Here is a 22554-nt window from a genome sequence, read left to right as displayed (position 1 = left end):
ACACACACACACATGAGACTGCAATCCCATCATCCCCCTGCAGCACTGCCTCTGCCTGAACTGGCCTCTCAATCTGCGACGGAGAAGGATCCTTTACCATGTGAACGCCCATGGACCAACAGTTGAAACCTGAGGACTTCCTCAGAGAAAATGAACGACAAGGCATCCATCATTCAGGGTTTTTCTTAGGATTGAAGTGGTAAATCTGTCCATTTTGAAAAGTGATTTTAAATCGTTAATAATACACCACATTAATTGGATAAACTATTGTAAGGAGTTTAGGGACTTCATCAGAAGCAGTTAACCTTTTTATGGATTTCTACCAAACATACACTAACTCTAAAACAAATATCCCTGGTACCATGTTTGTAAAAGCTCCATCTGATGGTTCGTGTATATTTTGCAGTCACCTAGGCTAGTGCAAAAATATTCCTTTAACAGATTCATTATTAAAATATACTCTGGTGCTCCGCAACAGGTGAAACCCAGACTGTAAAAGCAAACAATGTTTTCGGGATATATACTGGATTTATTTTTACCTGCAGCAGAGAAACTCAGCTGGGACCCAAACATTTGGCCGGCAAGTTGTTGTCCAGGGGCCTTATTATAGAGAACCTAGTGTCTCTCTCACTTTCTCTCCTACACAAGCACATATGTCCGTCATCAGCCCAGGGCTCTGGAGAACCTGTCGAATTAATTTGTCTACCATTTTAAGCTAACGTGTACAAGCTGTCGTGTTTTAGCCAGCTGGACTCATAAAGACAAGCGGAAAAACTTGCTGGACCTCGGAGTACCATCAGTCTGCAGAAACTGTTGACAGAGACTGCGAAAGTGGATGTGATTTCACTTTCGGAAAAAAAAGGGGGGGGACTAAAACAATTTATTCGTCTTTTTCTCCTTTTTCACGAAGCGCAAAGCAGGCTAACCCTGACTCACGCCAGACTTCTACCCCGAATCAACAGCTTTCATTTTCTTCTCCCTCCGTTTGAATGGAAAATAGCCGTATTTATTGTGACTGCTCGTTTCATAACCTTGCACAACAAGCCTGACAGTGCCATGATAGATTATTTCAAACATTCAAACTGGAAATTGTCGCTGTTGAATGTGTGCATTTTCGATCATCGTTTTCAAAAATCCAAGCTCATTTGTATCTTTTCAAACCTACAGACCCCTTTTCTGACCCCGGGTGGATGAATAGCAGCTTTTTTGCTATTGCGTTGAGGCATAGCCTAATGCTCACTGTCAAAAAGTATTAGGAGACTCAAATCAAGCTTAAGTAAACCTTCATTCAGAGTACGGATTTCAAGTGGGAAAAAAACCCCAGAAAGAAACATTGAAAAGCTAGGGCAAAGTGAAAGAAATGTGATGACGATCAAGCACTCGCGTTGCAGCTAAAGCCAACCAAAGTAAATATTATTAACTACAAACATATGACTTGGTTGAAAATGAACATACATGGTGTTTCCTGAATATCGAAGTGTGCTTCACATGCTTTTCTCCCCCCTGCCATACCAATTTATAGTGCCTAGGAATGGCTACCACCTTCTCACTTGACAAAAGGATCTAAATATATAAGGATCTCCTTTAAGGTTGTAATAACTACTAAACAGAAAAATAACGCAGGTCTTGAATTGATATGTTGTTAATAGCGGCAGGAAATCTATATCGTAACCGGTGCTTGTTTGGAAGTAAATAAGATCCAGAAACAATCCTGGCTGGGATTGAAAGAGAAAAGAAAGTTAGGAATCTGCATGACACAAATTTGCAGGGCAGATGTGGCCCAGTGGCTGGAAAGGTCGATAGTTCAAATCCAAGGATCTGCCGCTGTAAGGCTGCTGGGATCTGTCGCAAATATCAGTACAAATTGAATGATTCAGCTGAACCTATTCCAGAGCAATGTATTTGGAGAAGACAAGCTGTGTGTAACTTGCCATATAACCACCCATTCATAACAAAGCACACGGTCCAAAATCCGAACAAGGTTTCATCGATCTACAGAGATATAATTCAGCAAAGTTTTGGATTCCGCTGGAATCATGCGGAGTGTTTAAAGCAGAGTGGAGTGTACTAATTCAGTAAAGAAAATCAGGTGTTAGTCATTAACCAACCACAACCATTAACACTCCGTTACTTTGAGGAAGAACGCAGTGTAAACAGGACATCATTTATTGTTTTGTTGTTTTTGTTTTAGACTCATGTATATCCATTTTTAAAAATAACAGATGTTTGACTCAAACAAAACCAAAAAAAAAATCACCACTAAATTGACCACCAAATACCTTGTGGGTTTAGCGAGGTTCGTTATTTATATTTATATGTAACCCACATCCATATCCCATTTGAAAAAACAGGAGCTTAAACATTTCTAGAGACAAAACAATGTGATAATCTGATTTCTCCTCTATTCACAGCACGACGTTGGAACCGCCTCAAGCGGTCGTCCGCATCATAAACGGCTACATCACGGTCCAGGCCGACTCACAAGCTCATGGGAGGTCCAATCACGACAGGACGTTCTCAGGCTCCGCCCACACAACGGGAGGGGCTTCCTTCACCATGCTGATATTGTGCCTTCAGGTGCTGGTGATTCTTGGCTTAAGCCTTTAAAGCGTCGGTGTGTGACCTCGAGCTTGACCTCGTGACGTCCAGCGGCGCTTCAGAAAGACTTCATGGGGAGAGACCGACAAGAAAGACTGCTGTAGATTCTCCTTTAAATTGTTCTTCATTTTCTGAAGGATGACTGATTCACCTGCAATCGAGTGCAGACTCTGTAAATACCAAATGTATCATAGATGTAATTTAGAGACATGAATAAAAATGGATGCTTTTTTTTTTTGTTCATTTTTATATATAAAGAAGATTCACTATATTTTTGTGACTAAATGAGATACTAACAAACTTATTATTATTTTTTAAATCTCAGATATCCCTTATTCGGGGAAAGCGATGCTTCACTATTATTTACATCTTCTAATGTGTTTGCTTTGTTTTTTTTATTACAATGAGTTTATTTGTTTAATTTATTAAATATATAGCTTTAGTTAAATCTTATTATTATTATTATTATTATTATTATTATGTCTTCTGACAGCTCTTTTCGGTTCAGACTGGCTCTTTTTTTTCCCCCCGTGATTTTCCATATCACTGTCACACACTAGTACACATTCCAGTAACATACAGTACGTGGCACCGAGTTATGATTTATGCGATTGAAATGCAATAAACTATTTATCTAGTTGAAGTCTCATGTGTGAAAAGAAAAAGAAAAGTAAAAGAAAAAGAAAAAATCAGGAATGCTTGATTTTATTGAGTGTGTCAAATGGCTTGGTGCCTGTTCAGAAGAGAGCTGAGCTCCAGGGGAATTTTATTACACGATCGTCAACTTCCTTAAAGGTTGCCACAGAATGGCGTTCGCCTATGAGACATTACCCATTTCTTCCAGTTGGGAGAAAATGATTAGGCGTTTCAGGGCACATCTGGAGCGTTGCTGCTCAGGGTCAAATCAACAGCATCTACAGCGAAGCTTTTCACAGCTTTCTCCAGATTCTCTCCGAATGCTGAATGAAAAGGCTCTGATTTTTCGACACGTTTAATGGATCGATGGTGGGCACCAGATGGCTCGCATTTTATTCCACCCACAAGAACCCGAGTCGTTCTGCATGGTTCGCTTGTGGAACATGAAGACCCAGATGTTTGAAAGGAAAAAAGAAAAATCATAACCCAGTATCTGGCGACCATGCTCCATATTGTTTTATGGGTACGTGTTAAAAATCCACTGTTTCTGGCCAAAAAGGAAGAAATCCATCTTGATCTGGGTGGAGAAACCCAGCTCAGGATGTATTTTGTCTCCATTGATTTAGCCATCACTGCCTGGCGTCTGAGGCGTGTTGGGGGAAAAATGATTCAATTTAGCCCTTTTGGCGTATGTTTTATTAGCTATGACTTTGAGTGGACATTACGCCATGTGCGCTGTGTGGGCCGTGTTCACAGCGAGCTCGAGGGGTTTGAAATGTAATGTGCGAACACTTCACTGCCCTTGTAAATGTGGCTTTGGGTTTTATTCACATGTAATGGACTTCACTGGGTTGAGGTTGCTTGGAATATTCGGAAACTTCGAGCAGATCTGGTTCGAGGCAGCTATAAAGCTTTCCTTCACTAGGCTCCCTTCTTTATCTTTCAATCATTTTTAATAAGATAAACTTGAGCACAAAATCTCCAAAGCACTGGAGAGTCCTTCCATAAATATTAAACATAGCAAGATAACACACACCAAATATTGGCTTATGTTCAGCATACCTGTGTAAGCCGTTACTATCATTTGTCTTGTAGCTTGGAAGTGCTGTAACCTAAAATCTGACCAATCAGGAGAGAGAATTCAACAGCAATGTGGCGTAATAACCCATTCTTATAAACTTTATAATTACACAAAATTAAGATTAAGCTTTGATGCTAGACCAGACCTCGATTCCAGCCAAGTGTTTGTTCTTCCGAATAAAAGATGATTTATTGTGTGTTTATTACCAGCTATAACATACACGATTAGCTAGACACAATTAGCTGGTGTTGCTACATTTATTACATGTTGTTTTTTCCCCCTTTCCTGGATGCAAAACATATCAGATGTGAGTTCGTTTTGCTGTTGTTTATTTGAATGGCTCAGATTGCTTAAAAAGCCTTTGGTGTACCGGCTGAAGCGTTCACATATCAGCCGTCAGCCACTGCAGCGACGCACATACGTCTCTGTTGCACACACAATACCTTCATCTCAATACCAAATGTCAAACACACAGAGACCACGCAGGAACGGCATTCATGCAGCACTGATATACAGCCAGCCCTGTCCACTTTATGAACATTCACATATTTAAGGTTTCTAAGGGACGACATGGGGCAAATGGAGGTGCCAGATGACTGATGAATTACGCGAGCGGGAATGGGGGGAAAAAATGAAAAGCTTTCAATCTGGGGTTTTTTTCTTTTCCCCAGACTTGCCGGGAAGGACAACGCACAGATGGACATTTTGGAGCGAGGACGGTGAATCACTGAGTTCAAAAGCAATACGACTTCCTCTTAAATCTTAAAAAAAGGTTTGTTGTGTCAATCAATGGTCCTTTTTTTGAGGATGAAATGCTTAGTCACTGCATTACAGTTGGCTGAGGTTACTTCGAGTCTTGAGAAAATAAAATGTGGAGATTTACCATCAAAATTTTACACAGCCTGTGGGGGGGGAAAATTCCCAAATGTAATTTTGAAGCATAGCAACTAGTGAAAGTACTAGTGAGAAAAGAAAAAGACAAAATGTTAGCAGTTAACATGCAGGTATACATGATATTAGAGAACGCATCTCCTTCACATTTTCGCACTGTTCCAGTTCATACCAAAGGTGTTCAGTGGGGTTGAGTCAGAGTCAATGGTCAGTGCAGGACAATTGCGTTCGTTCGCTCAGAACGTCACACAGCATGGAGCTCGCTTTGTGCTCGGGGGCAGTGTCATGCTGGAACAAGTTTAAGACCAGTGAAGGAAAATTTTGTAATGCTACGGCAAACTTCATTGTGGAAGAACCACACATAGGGGTGCGCAAACGTTTGGCCACATAGTGTATCAGATGACAGAAAAATCAAATAAATAAAATAACTATGTTCTGTTACTTCCTACCTCTGCACACCAGTAAAAAGAGGTCTCAATAATGCTGCAATTCATGGCCGAGCTCCCCCCCCCCCAGTCGGAAAAGAATAAGCAAACTATTATGAAAGCCTCATTAATCACCGGTGCACAGAAATGTCACTGAATTCAAATATTGAGTGGTGTGTTTAGGCTAAGCGTTTAAGATTCATTGGCATGCCGAGCTCCAGCCGCGGCGGCGTAATTGAAAGCGAGTGCCTCTGCGTTGAGCATAATGGCGCTGGAAGTCTCCTTCCTACTTCTGGAAAGCTTCGGAGTTCAGGTTCTACGCTTCACCAACGCACAGCTAAACAACAGCACCCCCACCCCCCACCCCCTCCAAAACGTAAATATGTCATAATTTAATAAAGTGGCTATAAAATTACCAGCTCTGGATTTTTTTTTCCTCATTGAGTTTAATCCCAATGTTGGCATCGTCATCAATCAAAACCACGTGCAGCGACGTTAAAAGCCATTTTTCGTTGGAGGGAGTAGAATTTGGCGCTGCTGCCGTTCTGCATGGGTTTGAGCTACGCTCCTTCAGGCATCGCGGCACACGCCTGGCCTAGAGTTTATTTTCATAGCCTATGGAAAAAAATACAAAGATTAATACACATGTAGGTGGGCATTCCCACACAGGCCCCGGGACCTGAGGCCTTGACAGCAGATGCGTAATCAGGAGCAGGACAAATGACCGTGCTGAACAGCGCTCATGTTAAACGTCTGCTTGAGAAAAAAAAAAGAAAAAACCCACATGCTCTTTCATGGGTTTCTGTTTCCGTTTAAAGCAGGGATCCCATCTGGAGCTTCGTAATTAGCCGCTTATGGACGTGCATGCCTTACAGCTACGTTAAGTAAAATTTGTTGGTCTCATGTTATTGACTCAGTACTAAGTGAAGCACAACACGTGTCACTGTACAGCGTCACAATTCAAGCTCTACTCTATTTACAACATTAAGAGTAGATCTACTACATGGTTACGTTTTTTTTTTGCATGAGGTCACGTGTACGCTTTATTACACTTTAACAACAGCAGAATTACAGCAGAGCAGCAGAATTACAGCACGATCGTCTTCCTGCTCTGACGCAAGCAGGCAAAAAATATTAATGACTAAATAAAGCTGTGTGCCGATTAAATACAAAAAAATACGAAATGCATTGAAAAATCTTTTATCGTTAAATTCATTTGTTTTATATGTTTTTTTAGATTGCTAAAAAAAGTTATTTGAATAATTACCATCGATTATAATAACTATTATTATTTTTATAATTTGTATATTTTTAAATTGCTATAATAGAGTTTGAACTAAAATAAATTATGTTCATAATTACAAACCATAAAACAGTGGCATATAAAAATATATAATTTTATTTATATAATGCTCTATTAATAATTGAATTTTCTTACTATAATTCAAATTCCTTATTTTATATATATATATATATATATATATATATTTTTTTTAATTATAAAAATGATAGTTCACACACATTTGCTCATATTAACCTTGCGTTTATATTAATTATTTAAATCATTATAGGTTTTTTTCTATAATCTTTATATTTTCTATAATCCTTATTCAATCCAATGTTACACTGATATAAAATAATATTTTTCATTCATACATGCTTAATTGTTATTTATAACTTGTTCAATTAAGCAAAAGCTTTTTTTTTTTTTCTTACGTAATTCTATTTAACTTAAAACGATTGTTTAATTAATTAATTAAACAATTTGGAGTAGTCATTACCAATTACCTTGAAATTGAAATGATTTTATAGTTAAGCATTACATTTTATAGATATTAACCAATCACAACCACAAAATATTAAGACATACAGTACAGCCAAGAATAAAGGTTGATGTCTTTAAATGAAGGTCTAAGCTGCTTTAAATATTAAACTTTAGAACAGAATAAATGTCTTCTGAAATAGAATGCTGTCTGTAACATCACAGAGGAAAGAAGAAGCACAGATCTCCAGACGTGATCTGAAGTAGTCAGTGTGGGACATCTGGCAGAGTTCAGTGCTCTGGGTTACTGATCAAAAGGTCAGGGGTTTGAGCCCCAGCACTACTAAGCTGCCTTTGCTGGGCCCTTGAGCAAGGCCCTTAACCTTCCTCTGCTCCAGCGGTGCTGTATCATGGCTGACCCTATGCTCTGACCCCAACGAGCTGGGATACAGGAAGAAAACAATTTCACTGTGCTGTAATATGTATATGTATAGGCTCTCAATCTACAAGAACACCGTACAATGAGGTTAAAGATTATTCTCATTGAAAGAATCCAAAATCAGCAAATGACTCTGATTGGTCAGAAGATGACTACTCACATGATCATGTGATTTCTTTTAAACCTGAGTGAAGGTTTATTATGGGATGTGGACGCGCACGACCGATTCCCCGAGACTGTTCCGCTGTATAAGCGTAAATGAATCATCAGCATGGCTTTGAAGATGACAGCGTGGGCGGGGCTTCATGGCTGTTGTCCAGGTCCGACTGTGGACGGCTGTTCTTCACCTGTAGCTACAGCTGCTGCAGGCTGAACTGCACTTCAAAGGACAGACAATCAGAGAGACAGAAAGAGAGAGAAAGAGAAAAAGAAAGAGAGAGAGAGTGTGTGTGTGTCTATGAAGAGAGTGAGTGCAAACACCTGCACACGCCCCCCTTCTCCTCCTTTAATCTCAAAAATGTCCACAGATGTTGATGTTGATTTGTGAAGAGCGTGACCTAATTTCTTCTCGGTTATTTGTGATTCATTTCCCTTTTTCGCAAGATAACTGACTGAGGAAAAGACACACACACACACACACACACACACACACACACACTTGTGGTTCAGGTTTATGGACTTGCTGTGTTTTTCTCGAAGAATCTTTGAGAAGTCTACTTGCTGTAATTCAACTTTAACATAACTGAGTAAACTAATAAGTATATTTTTCCCATTGTTAAGAAATAACTTTTATTTTCCTCTTGGCACAAAGGCTATTTTTATATAATTTACATTTATATGATAAGGCCCTGATATGTCCTGAAAATCACATCACCAGACATGACAATAATGCGTGAGAAAATTATGCGGAAAATCACAACATGAGAATCATTTTAATATAAAATAAAATTTCCAAAATAACATGACAAATGAAGCATGTGATGGGGGAAAAAAATCACATGTAAAGGATCATACACAAACAAAATAAACTATATACTATATAATTAAAATGCAAAAAAAAGGATTTTGAATTTTGGGGAAAAAAAAACAAGCAATACATCTAAAAATGAAATAAAATGAAAGGGGGGAAATCATATATGAAAAACAGACAAAATGAATTATCATGTGGAAATAAATTAGTCATATGTAAAAGAATAATAAATAAATAAATAAATAAGTGCATCAAAATCCTCAAAAGTTTCATGTGGAAATAAATTAGTCATATGTAAAAGAAAAATAAATAAATGAATAAATAAATAAGTAAATAAATAAATAAATAAATAAATAAATAAATAAGTGCATCAAAATCCTCAAAAGTTTCATGTGGAAATAAATTAGTCATATGTAAAAGAAAAATAAATAAATAAATAAATAAATAAATAAATAAATAAATAAATAAATAAACAAACAAACAAACAAACAAATAAATAAATAAATATTTGCAACAAAAACCTCAAAGAAGTATCATGTATGTAAAAGAATAATAAATAAATAAATAAATAAATAAATAAATAAATAAATAAATAAATAAATAAATAAATAATATCTGCAATAAAACTCAACAAATGAAACAAATGAATATTGTTGTAAAATCCACTGTTTAATACATGAAGAAATGTGTAATAAAAAACGAATAAAATAAACAAAAGTGCAATACTAAAAGAATGACAAAAAATGTATGAAACTTTTCAGATAAAGCGTCTTAAAAACAACGTGTATTAAATGCACGTGTGAATGACGTGATTATTCGTGTGTGACTTTTCTGTAAGGATAATTATGCAGGACTTTTTCCCTTCGTCAGCATTAAATCCATTTCAGAGCCAATTTTATGGCTAGCTTCACATACATCCAAAATCTCCACTGCTCCTTTGAGGTTGCGGAGGCCGGCCTGTGGCTTTGATAAATTATTCATCACACTTTTAATTCATATGTTGATCACATCTGCTCTCTATATTAAAACGCAAGCTCATAAAAAATGATAGCTCTGACCACTGAACACTTCAGCACCGAGCCAGGTGGACACAAATGAGCTTTCCAAATCGACACACAAACATGATTTAAACCTCCAAGTCCATTTATTTTGGTTCTTTTGAAAGGAGACAGGACGCTTTGCTGCCAAAGATCTGAGAGCATTTTTATCAAAGCGAGTCTTCGGGCCAATCTGTCAGGATTTATTCCAAACTAAACAGGTAAGACATATGCTCACTTGTTCGGTGATCTAGAAGGACCATCATTTGGCTCTGGTGTCAGCGTTCGGTGCCAGTTTCCCAGACGCATGTAGCCAAGTCCTGGACTTCATTAAAGCATTCAAAATCCTTAGCATCACACTACACCTAATCTGGGGCTAGAACGCTATTCTATACTGTTAACCCCAAATGAAACATTTATTAAAAACTGTAATCTTTCCTATCTGTGGTCAGAATGCTAGCTGAAGCAAAAAGGAAAAATAAAAAAGGGAGAAAAGACAAGAGAGGAAAGGAAAGGAAAGGAAAGGAAAGGAAAGGAAAGGAAAGGAAAGAAAAGAAAAGAAAAGAAAAGAAAAGAAAAGAAAAGAAAAGAAAAGAAAAGAAAAGAAAAGAAAAGAAAAGAAAAGAAGTAAAAAACTTTTTAAAGGAAATGAATATAAACTAAAGGACCATAATGGAAAAAGAGAGATTGCAAAAGAGTGAAAGAAAGTAGAAGAAGAGAAAAAAGAGAAAGGTCAGAACTAAGATGGGAAAAGATGTGAACCACTCTGTTATTCTCATTCTCCTGTATCAGAGTTCCACAGATATGAGTTACAGAGTTTCCTCAGATATGCTGATGCACAAATCACAACAGCGCATGAAAACTGTTTTCACTTAATTCTCTAACACAGAGTTCCCACTGTATCACGCTCATTCGGTTTATATAAAATCCCAGGCCATATCAGCACTCCCATTCACAGACGTTTCCACCCAAATCTACCACAGTCCCTCAGAGGGAAAAGTCAGCATCTTTGCAGATCAGGGAGTGGATCATGGAGCCTTTTCTGCTGTGCTGAACACACCTACTTAACCTCCTGCTCCGAGAGGTCCGCTTGAAGTGGAGGCCAAAGACCGCAGGAGTCCCGGGGAGCGTCAGCAGACCTTAGGCACGCTAATGGGGGCTGAGGTGTATAGGTTTTCTCTTCAAAGACGGAGAGGCGAAGAGTGCCGCAGCATGGGGGTGAAAGAAGAAGGCGGTGGCCCCGCTTACAGCCGTATTTCATTACCATTAATATTAATACGATAAAGCAAAACCAGAACGGTTGGATGCGGACGGCCGTGTGAAAATGAACGAGGCTAAAATGTCTTTTAGTTCCCTTAGCCAAGTGCACACGGCTTGACAGCGCTGGATCTGTCGTGAATGCGAATGTGGTTGAGCTTGAGGCCTGACTGAGAAAACCGCTCAGAGACAACTGTTCGATCAATGTTGGCAGTTTGTGCTTGTAAAAACTCAGAAGGGCATTTTTGAAACATTACTCATTCACACAAATTAGACTGTTTTGCTGAAAAGCCTTGCGTGAGGAAGTTTTCAATAGAACAACAGTCTAAGGACGGTCATACCTCTGCAGTGGACCACGCAACCACATGAAACAGGTTTTCCAGTAAAGAGCGTGAATCAGAAGGTCCAGATGGGCAGTGAACTGGAGTACGAGTCAGTCAAGCTTGGCAGCGAGGCCTGATCGTATCACTGGACTTGGCAATGAGTGGCAGTGTCCAGCCAGGAACAATTATGGGATTTGGTTTGGGAGGGGTCAGGGCAGCAACCTCTTTTACGTGAAGTTGGAGTCTCTAAGTCAGTCAGTCAGTCTTGGCACTGAGACTTGCCAGTGATTGGTGGTGGTGTTCTGCCAGAAGGAATTTTCTTTTTTTCCTTGAGAAGACAATATACTCTATGACCAAAAGTTTGTGGACACCTCACCATCACACTCATAAGCACATTTGGAATATCCAGTTTCCAGATTTACTCCACTATTGCTGTTATAATAACCTCCACTCTTCTGGGAAGGATTTCCACTTGATTTTGGGTGCATGGCTGTGGAGATTTGTGTTCATTCAGCCACAACAGCATTACTGAGGTCAGGCACTGAAGCTGAGTGAGACGGTCTGGAAGTGTTCAGTGGGGTTGAGGTCAGGGTTTTGTGCAGGACACTGGAGTTCTTCCACTACAAATGGAAAATAATCATGGAGCTCGCTTTGTGCAAAGGGGCACTGTCATACTAGAACAAGGTTTGTTGTACTCTTCTTTCCATCTACCAGCTACAGGATGGACTGTTTATATATTTTTCAGCAGAACTCACCATGGATAGTGGTTCTTATCTTTGTTGTATAATTTAGTTAAGTCTATATCATAGTAGAGTAGGTTGGCACCCTGGTCTGATCCTGAGCTCGGGTTACTGAATTTCACATATTCTCTCTGTGTCTTCGTGGGTTTCCTCCACATTCACCTCTCTACACATATAACAATAAATTCCCCTTAGATTGTGAAGGCATGCTCATGGTGCCCTGTGATAGCTGACATTCTGTACAGGGTCTATTCACACCTTGCACCCAGTGTTCCTAGGATAGACTCCCTGATTCATTTAGATTCATTTAGTTGTTAAAAAAAAATCCACAGATTTAAGCCGGAGCTGTTCATCTCCTTGTCTTTGAATTGTCTTTTCTTTCAATATGCACCAAACTGTACAATGTCGTTCAAATAAAAAAGCTAATCCATATTCTACTATTAATTATCCAGTTAATCCTAGAAGATGACAGGGAATGTTTATTAGACAATTATAATCCTGCTCATTGTGGAAGTCATTTTTTTCAAGCGTTCAAATTGGAGCTTTTTGAAAAATCAAGAGCGTACCCAAATGCTAATTGCAAAGTTAAAAAACAAAAGACACCGAACATTTCTAAAGGCTTTTTTTTTTGTACTACAACTCATTCAGAAGCTTGTAATTACCCTAATCGATTCATGACGTGAACACTGTATTAGCGGAGCACGTATTCATAATGTGGGTCATCCCATAGAAATTTCAAATGAATGAACGTTGAATGAGGATAAATTATAATAACGTTTTCTTTCAGGAGAACTCTCTGAACTGTGGAACAGACAGCATTGGCTGGAAGCCTGATGTGTGTAATTACTGACAGAGTAATTAGAGCTGAGATTCAGCTTTTTGGCTGAGTCGTGCTACAGAAGGGCAGACGAGCATGAGGGACCGATATTTCAGAGAGAGAATGTAACGGAGTTGGATATGGCTTGGATGTAGAGATCAGCTCAGTGCAAGAAAATGAACTATCGCTCACATTGGCTTTATCCTCCCTCTCCTGTCCTCCCTATAGGGACTCTCCAACACCTTTGCGGTTATACATTTAACCTGATCTATAGTGGTCTTATTTTTACACATTTATTTCCAAATTCCCAAAGACACAATGACTCACAGTATAAGCGAGACAGAATTGGGACGCGCCGTTCATTATTTTTCCGGTTAATCCACAGTTCATCATGACTGGAGGTCCTCATACGTTCACATCTATCTGTATGAGGAGTCATGTAGCGTAGAGCCAAGTCTATTGCTCCATCGACACTTATTCTGAATGGATGGCCACTGGAAATGAACTCGATGTAAAGGACAGAAGGCATATAAGGACATATGGGAGGAAGATGTGAACAACCTCAAAATTCCCATTTCTACTTTCCATTACAGCGCTGATAGAAGATCCTGGACTTCCTGCACCGGATTTCTGCTTGAAATCAAATTAATTAAAGGAAGTTTTACAACCATGTGGTGGAAAAGCACAACCTCAACCTCATGGACAATTGACTCCCATCCAGAAAGAAGCAGTACTTTGATTAGTAGCAGTTCTATGACCGATCGATCGGGTCGGCCAATTAATTAACCTAAACATTATATCAAGCATTTTATCGTAATCAAGCATGGGCAATTAATAAAAGTGGTTTGTAGGATGTGGGATATAAAAACTGCTAGGTATTTTCATAGCTAATCTAGAAGTGAAATTACTGGATTCAGTCTGTGTATTGAACTGGTTTTGCATGAACTCGGCATGCTCTCTGAATGGTCAAGGATAATTGTACAATTCATTCATTAGGGAAAAAAACTGCACCATATCGGTCATCACCATCATATCATGACCCACTAAAAAAAACCTATGTTGGTCAACCAGTACTTTTTAGATTATTACTAGTCACAGTGTATGACATGATCCGCATAGATTCTTGGCTAAATTCTACAACAAATTGTGCCATAATGTGTGTTGTCCATGATCTTGGACTATACAAGATTCTGCGTCTGCTAAACATGTTTATGCATGTAAACAAGCATGTTTTTGTATGCTTAGCATAGGTGGCTTAGTGGTTAGCGCTGTTACCTCACAGCAAGAAGGTGCTGGGGTCGAATCCTGGGTTCGAACAGGCAGGGGCCTTTCTGTGTGGAGTTTGCATGTTCTCCCTGTGCCTGTGTGGGTTTACTCCAGGTACTCTGGTTTCCTCCCACAGTCCAAAAACATGCACATTAGGTTGCTTGGTAATTCTAAATTGTCCATAGGAGTGAGTGTGGTTGTCTGTCTATATGTGTGGCCCTGTGATGGACTGGTGACCTGTCCAGGGTGTACCCCTGCCTTTCGACCTATGTGTGCTGGGATAGGCTCCAGCAGATCCCTGTGATCACTAATTAGGAATAAATCGGGTATAGAAAATGGATGGAGCTACTCTAAACTGGTTTTGCATGAACTCTGCATGCTCTCTGAAAGCTTTATTAGCAAATATTGGGATAGTGGCATGTTTCGTCATCGCCGCTAACATATTTGTAGATGTTCTGTGAGTTTAAGATGAACTTTATAGCATCGTTCAAAATTACACAGACTACAGAAGAACTTTGCCTGTCTTTTTGCAATTGTACTAAATCAGACACCGGTGAGCATGTCACATTATGCTTTCTAAGACCTCCCATCTCCTATCATTAGATTTTTGGAGGTCCACGAGGACGTGAATTACAAAGTTAATGGAGCTCGTGGATAAGTTTAAGACATCCAACAAAAATCAAATAAAGTCCAAACCATTTTAGCTTCTAGCAAAGCTTGCCAGGACAAGCTCAGAAACAGTGAACATGCACGCTTTACTCGTTAGCAGTGCTTATTCAAAGCTTCTGCAAAAATTAGCCTGGACTTGATTACTGGCTGGATTTTGAACTGGAACGCCATCCGGCATCATCGTCCACACGATCGCACATAAATCAATTCCTCTAAAATGTGAAGGATGACTCCTGCCACATGTTGTGTCACCTCATTTGTGTTTTTAATTAAGGCTTGGCCAAAAAGCACAGGCACCGAGCAATGGCGGTTAACATAACAAAACAGCGATCCAAAAATATTAGTGTTTGAAACCGACGCATTCATCAAGCAAGAGATGAAAAAGCTCTTGAGTACGACACGTAGATGCACTCCAGAGACGCGGTTCTGATCGGAAAACTGAGGTCACCGTTTTAACTTATCATCGACAGTTCAAAGGTCACGACTTTCTCTAAAGTTGAATGAAGTTCTAAGTGATTCGGAAAAGTAGTGCATTCTGTAGGCTCAATTTCATACAACCCCCCCCCACCACCACCAACCCCCCGGCCCCCCCCAAACCAGCAATCCCATGTGAGCTCGCTCTCCAAAGAGCGCTTTGTCCTGTCATTGCTACACCCCATTTGAAATTCAAACTGAAGACTTTCATTAATGAGAACGTTGTGTGGCCAGAATTTCCCCAGGGGTTAACAGATTGGCACCAGAATATAAGTATTAGGCTATCACTTTGAGTGACAGGGCTAATTTATTTGTTTTCCAAATGACATCAGTAAGTGAACGCAGCCTAATGTTACACATCAGATTTGGCAGGCGGCCTTGATCACACAGTCAGTCGGCCAACCGTAATCATTTTTTTTCAAGGCTTTGCACAGATTTACCGACTCTTTGAATGGTTGTACAGCACCAGCTATAACAAGCAGCCATGGCTTCATGTTTCGTTAGTCCTCTTTAGGTGGAATTGTTGCCTCATTAAATCTATCATTAAATTATTTGGTATTGATAGAACTTCACTGCCAAACAGACTCAGTAACCTGAAAGTGATCTTTTGAACTAAATCAAACCCTGGTGTCGATCCATGATAGGCAAGGCAGACAGTGGGCTCTCACTCCTGTGTTTCTGGAACTTTCACTACCACCACAATGGCAGTGTTCCACAGTCATCATCTGCAAGAGATCGCCAAAATTCAGGTATCAGGTATCTTCTATCAAGCTGGAAAAAGGCTACTCATCAACTGATCACTAACCATCACAGGTCTTGTTGACCAACATTTCTCCTTGGCTGATTACTAATCACCACTGTCCTTGTTGACTGTTTATTTACCGCCTCTGTTCTCATCAGACACTCACTAACCACGACTGTCCTCGTCCACTAATCACTAACCACCACTATCCATGTCAACTGAACACTAACTAATCACCACTGTTCTTCCTAAATGATCACTAATCACTGCTGTCCTTGTCGGCTGTTTATTTACTGCCACTGTCCTCGCCGACCGGTCACTAACCACGATTGTCCTCATCCATGTCAGCTGATCACTAACTAATCACCACTGTTCTCCTTGAATGATCACTAATCACCACTGTTCTCCTTGAATGATCACTAATCACCACTGTTCAAGTTGCCTTGATCACTAACCATTACACTTCTCTTCGACTGCATGCTTGAGCTCATAAATGGCCACAAGAGGCCAGTTTTGCTGTGACTGACAGTGGACAGAGGGAGTAACTCAACCCTCCCACCCAGAGAGCACGGGCAACTTGTAAACTCAAACTCAGACGTTATTCCACTCTAATAAACCATTCAGCTGTCTTCCTTTTACATGTAACCTCATTTGCACTTGATATGCAAATTATGATAATTACTCAATAAAAATGCTAATTAGTTATCTCCTCTAAAAACATTTGGCAGAGTTTCTATGGAAAGGGATTTACAGTGAGGTGTAGCGGAGGAGGGACTTTTACTCAAAGTAACCTTGTTCACTGGACACTGGGAGCACAGAGGACTTGTGTTTAAATAAAAAAATAAGCATATTGGATGGCACAGTTAAGGATCCTAAATAGAAATACTCCAAATTACAATATTTATGCCATAGTCTGCGGTGTGTGCTCATAATCTAAACAGCCCGTGGGTGATATTTCAGTCTGTATCCTACTACAGCAGTGCACTTTGGCGTCGGCTAATGGAAACTTCGTGAAACGTTTTAACTCGACTGAAATCACTGTAACACGTGATACGCTTAAAAAAAAAAAGAAGAAGAAGAAAAATGTGTCTCCTTTTTCCAATGTCTGAACTTTTTGGGCTGGTCTTAGGACTGTTTGACAAGTTTTGCTGACACCTGGCAACCCTACCCACACAACACACAGCGCTATACACAGACTGTTAACAGACATCAATGTGGCCCATTGGTGAAGTTGGTGAATATAAATAAAGTCCCTGAAATAAACAACGAAGGTAGCTGCTTACCTTTTACACGTCATCATCGCAGTAATGTCGTCCAGTTCGGTGAAATAAACCTTTGACCATTATAAAAATACTGGGCTGGATTTATTAACAAAAAAACAAGAAACATTAGAATAATTTGATTGAAGCCTATTTCTGTTTCTGACTCAATGAACTTGTAGTTTTTTAAGTAATGTCTATGGTGGCTGAGAAGTGCAAAGCAAAATAACAAATCAGAAAACACAACAATTCTGACAAACCTTAAAAGATTGGTATACTTTGTGAATGGAATTCTTACCTCTGATTGGACGAGACATCTGTCAGTCAAGATATACAGTAAGTCCAGCAGGCTGCTGCAGTAGAAAGTTGATTTGCGTGTATATGAACGCAGCTCTGCTCTTATAGCACTCCTTACATCCTTTAATCTGGAATAGTTTGGTCTTCCTGCGTTCTTCAGGTGTGTTTTTAGACTTTGCAAACTAATCTTTACGCCATGATACGCTATCAGTATATCCAGAATCATGGCATATGACCGTCCTTCCTCAGAGTAGCGCCGAATGATTTCCATTTTCTCATAAAGATAAATATACACACCGATCAGGTGTAACATTATGACCACTGAGAGATGAAGTGAATAACACTCATGATCTCCTCATCATGGCACCTGTTAGTGGGTGGGATATATTAGGCAGCAAGTCAACATTTTGTCTTCAAAGTTGATGTTAGAAGCAGGAAAAATGGACAAGTGTAAGGATTTGAGCTTTGAGTTTGACGAAGGGCCAAATTGTGATGGCTAGACCACTGGATCAGAGCATCTCCAATACTGCAGCTCTTGTGGGGTGTTCCCGGTCTGCAGTGGTCAGTATCTATCAAAAATGGTACAAGGAAGGAACAGTGGTGAACTGGCGACAGGATCATAGGTGGTCGAGGCCCATTGATACATGTGGGGAGAGAAGGCTGGCCCGTGTGATCCGATCCAACAGACGAGCTACTGTTGCTCAAATTGCTGAAGAAGTTAAAGATGGTTCTGATAGAAAGGGGTCAGAATACAGAGTGCAGGACGGGTCAGGGCTGTTTGTGCAGCAAAAAAGGGGACCAACACAATATTAGGCAGGAGGTCATAAAGTTATGCCTGATCGGTGTACATTGTCTGGACTAACAGGTCAAAGCGAAACAAATACATTGAACAAAATATAATCTTCATATTATCTCAGAAAATAATCAGACATGTACCTTTACATTATTTTCATGCAGCAAAGTCAGTCAGCAAATCCCACAGACTGGATGACCCTGCCAAAGGTTTTTGGAAAATAAATTAATTACAATTACCATTATGAGACCATAAGGTTATGATTAATAGCTTCAGATAAAAGGGCTACACTTAATCTTACACTGATTAAAGAGTGCACTGAGCATGTAATTAATCTAAATTACTGCAAACAGCAGCAACCAAAAAGCTCAAAGACATGAAATATGATAAACAAATGCATATTATTTAATAGTATTTTAGTAGTAAGAATGCTTTACCATTATCCCTACTTGCGGGAGCTAGTGAGCTGATTTGGGACGGACCCACTGACCCACTGACCCACTGACCAGCCGTCTCTAGCTAATCTAATTTACTTACTATATCTTTTCTAATTTAGTTTCTATGTGAGACTATGTAACTAATATAATAAAACATGGCATATTAAGTGACATTTAAAGCATTTTAACGACATAACAAAGTTGATTCTGTCCATTCAGAACCATTAGATTCTCCGTGTCCAACATCAGTGCCTGACCTCACAAATGTGCTTCTAGAGGAACGGTCAGAAATTCCCATAAACACACTCCTAAACCTTGTGGAAAGTCTTCCCAGAAGAGTTGAAAGCTGTTATAGCTGTAAAGGGAGGGACAACTCCATATTACATTCGTGTGCATGTAAAAACAGATGTCCCAGTTTTGCCCTGGCTCTCAGTCTCCACTCTAATTCATCCCAAAAGTGTTCTATCGGGTTGAGGTCAGGACTCTGTGCAGGCCAGTCAAGTTCCTCCACACCAAACTCACTCATCCATGTCTTTCTGGACCTTGCTTTGTGCACTGGTGTACAGTCATGTTGGAACAGGAGGGGGTCATCCCAAAACTGTTCCCACAAAGCTGGGAGCATGAAACTTTGTCCAAAATGTGAAGCATTACTGGAACTAAGTGGCCAAGTCCAAGCTCCTGAAAAACATCCCCTGAATTCAATGATTTGAAGGGCTGTCCCAAGACTTTAGTGTATTAAAACAAGAGCATTTATTTAAACCTGTGATTTATACCACAACCAGAACTCTCCGGAACAGAGATCTCCCGAAGTGAGAATTAAACAGGTCTATGGAATAAATCTGTACATTAAAGCATGAATGAGGTGTTTGAATTGTCTAAGATCCTCATGAACATGTTGTTTTCTTCTCGTTTCCTCATGTTATCTTTGGCTCCTGACTATCATTCCTGTGTGCGTTTATGAAGCATCCATGTGCGAATGCTTTTGCCATGAATTCGGTTCTCCCCCTCTCCTCCACCTGCACTGCATCAGTGCGAGACGGCTGCTCTGTACTTCACCACATTATGAAACGCAGCACACCGGGTGATTCATTACAGCATGCCGTCTCTGAGTGTACTTTCTCCAGCAGGAAGTTCTGCGCCGGGTTCTGAGTTTAATGCTTATTCTGATGTATGTGAATGGAACCCGGCGCAGTAATGCTGAAATATACAAAAGTACATGATGGGGAAAAAAAGCACCAGACTAACGGTAAATAAAGTCTTACCTAAAAACCGTGCATCCATTCATCTTCGGTAGTGATAATTCTATACAGGGTCATGGGGAGGCAGCCGTCTATCCTAGGGGACTTGGGGCACATGGTGGGGGAAACACACCACTGGGGTGAAGTAGAGTTACTTTTATTACCCCAACACTGGATATGTTCCTATGTTTTGGAGTGTTTTATTCCTCTGATATCACAACAACTGTTCATTAACAGTGTAAATGTGTGTGTAAACACGCAGTTTTTGCACATTACCTTATCTCTAATACCTTAAAATTTCTAGTATTTTTTCTTATATTTTATTAAAAATAATTTAAAAAATTTAAAAAAATATTTTAGAATATTTAATTTGTTTTTGTTTTTTTTGTTATATTTTGTACTCTTAAATTCTAGTAATTGGTTTTATTTATTTAATTTCTTACCTTATTACCTATGCTTGTGGATACTGCTGGAAGTTGTAAATTTCCCATTGGGATGAATAAAGTATCTATCTATCTATCTATCTATCTATCTATCTATCTATCTATCTATCTATCTATCTATCTATCTATCTATCTATCTATCTATCTATCTATCTATCTATATTACTTAAAGAACAACACGTACATTAACATTAAATGTCTTCATTTCAAGTTAATTCTTGGTATCACTTACGTTATAGCCGCTATAAATGCCAGTTCTCTCACCAACCTTGCTTTTAGTTCTCTATTAAAGTTAATACAATAAATAACACAAGCTTGTCATATTACAAAGAAACAGGGCGTTCAAACTCCTAAAGACTTTCCCTTGGTGGAAAACCTAATGAGTGCTACAAAGCACTGACACTGGAGACTCCTTCCATAAATATTACATAAACTAAGAGAAAACTTCCCCTTACCAAGAATAGCTGTTTCTCTTTCTTTTACTTTTTTTTCATCCATTTATTATTACTCGTCAAGTACAAATGAATGGGTTATTACTTTAGAAACGATGACGATTATATAATCCTGTGCATGTTCTAGAAAAAAACTCCCTCGCCAACTATTTCGACCAATCAGAATTGAGAATTCGTAAGCACTAATGTTCAGTTGCATTATGTTCATTTCCAATTTCTTAAACAGCGACTTATAAGGCGCTTTATTTCTGTTAAACAGCATTATGGGTATTCTACCCCAGGCAGACCTCTTGGATAGATCATAAATCCGGTATAGACAACGATTTCCTGATTGCGCTGGATTTTCTCCACTAAGCTTTTGGACATGGTTACAAATTAGATCCCCCTCCCCAAAAAAAGTAATCTTGATGAGTGAAATTAATCACCTCATCGATTTCTGGGATCTGATTGGTCAGGTGTAGGGACTCGACTTGCCAGACGGAGAAACATTACGCTGTCAGACGTTAAGCTCCTCTGATAATGAGGGAAGAATATTCTGAGAAGTGGGGATCAGAGTTCAAACTCATATGTCATTGTATTTAATGAGCTCCAGCTCTTCTTCACCTACAGAGACACGAAGAAGCCGGGAATCCCGGAACCGTCCCTGCTCCCCACTCCCTACAGTACATCCATTCCACACACATGATAGTAATCAGAGTCGGAGCGTGTCCTGTTCCTCGCCTCATCTCCGGCTCAGATTATTCCAAATTATTCCATGGAGAGAGAAACACGTAGCCAGTGCAGGGTTCGTGCGTGATCTAGTGTCATTGCTTACGGGCCATGACCTGTTAATAACTACATTTAAACACTGATCTCTGTCTGTGATGATGTGTCAACATGTGGCCAATCAGGACACGCCTACAAAAGTATTGGCACCCTTTATTAAAACGAACAGAGATGGCTGCACCCTAATAAATAAATAAATAAATAAATAAAATTCTACATATGAAATCCATCAAGTAATACATTCTGTTGATAAAGGCTTCTTCTTCTTAAGGATTTAATATTAAAAATAATAATTGTTTTTTATTAAAAGAGGCATTTTTGTTTATTTTTTCCCAGGGCTTTCACATAGTTCTTAATTTAGCAGATGCACTGCAATAAGTTTTTAGTATTTTTTAAAATTTTATTAGTATTATTATGGTTATTTTTAAAATTTTTCATAACATTTTTTCCATTATATTATTCCATGATTTTTATTTATAGCATCATTAATATTATTACAATATTTATTTTATTTTTAATTATTTAATTAAATATCTGTTAATTAGTTTTTTTTATTTTTATTTCATTTTGATATCATTTTCTGCTTGTGTATTTTAAACCGTTTAAAAGATCTACTAATTAATAAAATAAAATAATAATAATAATAATAATATTCTTAAAACATTTGAACAATTATTCATATAATTACGGCGATGAGATATTAAATATTTCTTGTTTTTTATGAATTTATTTGCAGGAGTGAA

The 22554-nt window shown here is 38.9% G+C and overlaps 1 protein-coding gene across 1 annotated transcript in view; it reads left to right on the top strand.

Annotated features, from left to right (window-relative positions):
* Positions 1-3255, top strand: part of trabd2a (TraB domain containing 2A) — a 56503-nt gene extending 53248 nt beyond the window's left edge. Inside the window, exon 7 of the mRNA XM_058383975.1 lies at positions 2412-3255. Coding sequence (XP_058239958.1) covers positions 2412-2607 — 196 coding nt within the window. The 3' untranslated portion in view covers positions 2608-3255. The remainder of the gene's footprint in view (positions 1-2411) is intronic.
* Positions 3256-22554: the final 19299 nt, after the last annotated feature.

Source organism: Hemibagrus wyckioides, linkage group LG28, assembly GCF_019097595.1.
Source record: "Hemibagrus wyckioides isolate EC202008001 linkage group LG28, SWU_Hwy_1.0, whole genome shotgun sequence".
Lineage (NCBI taxonomy): Eukaryota > Metazoa > Chordata > Actinopteri > Siluriformes > Bagridae > Hemibagrus > Hemibagrus wyckioides.
The sequence above is the reverse complement of the archived record's forward strand: the minus strand, read 5'-3'. Positions and strand labels throughout refer to the sequence as shown.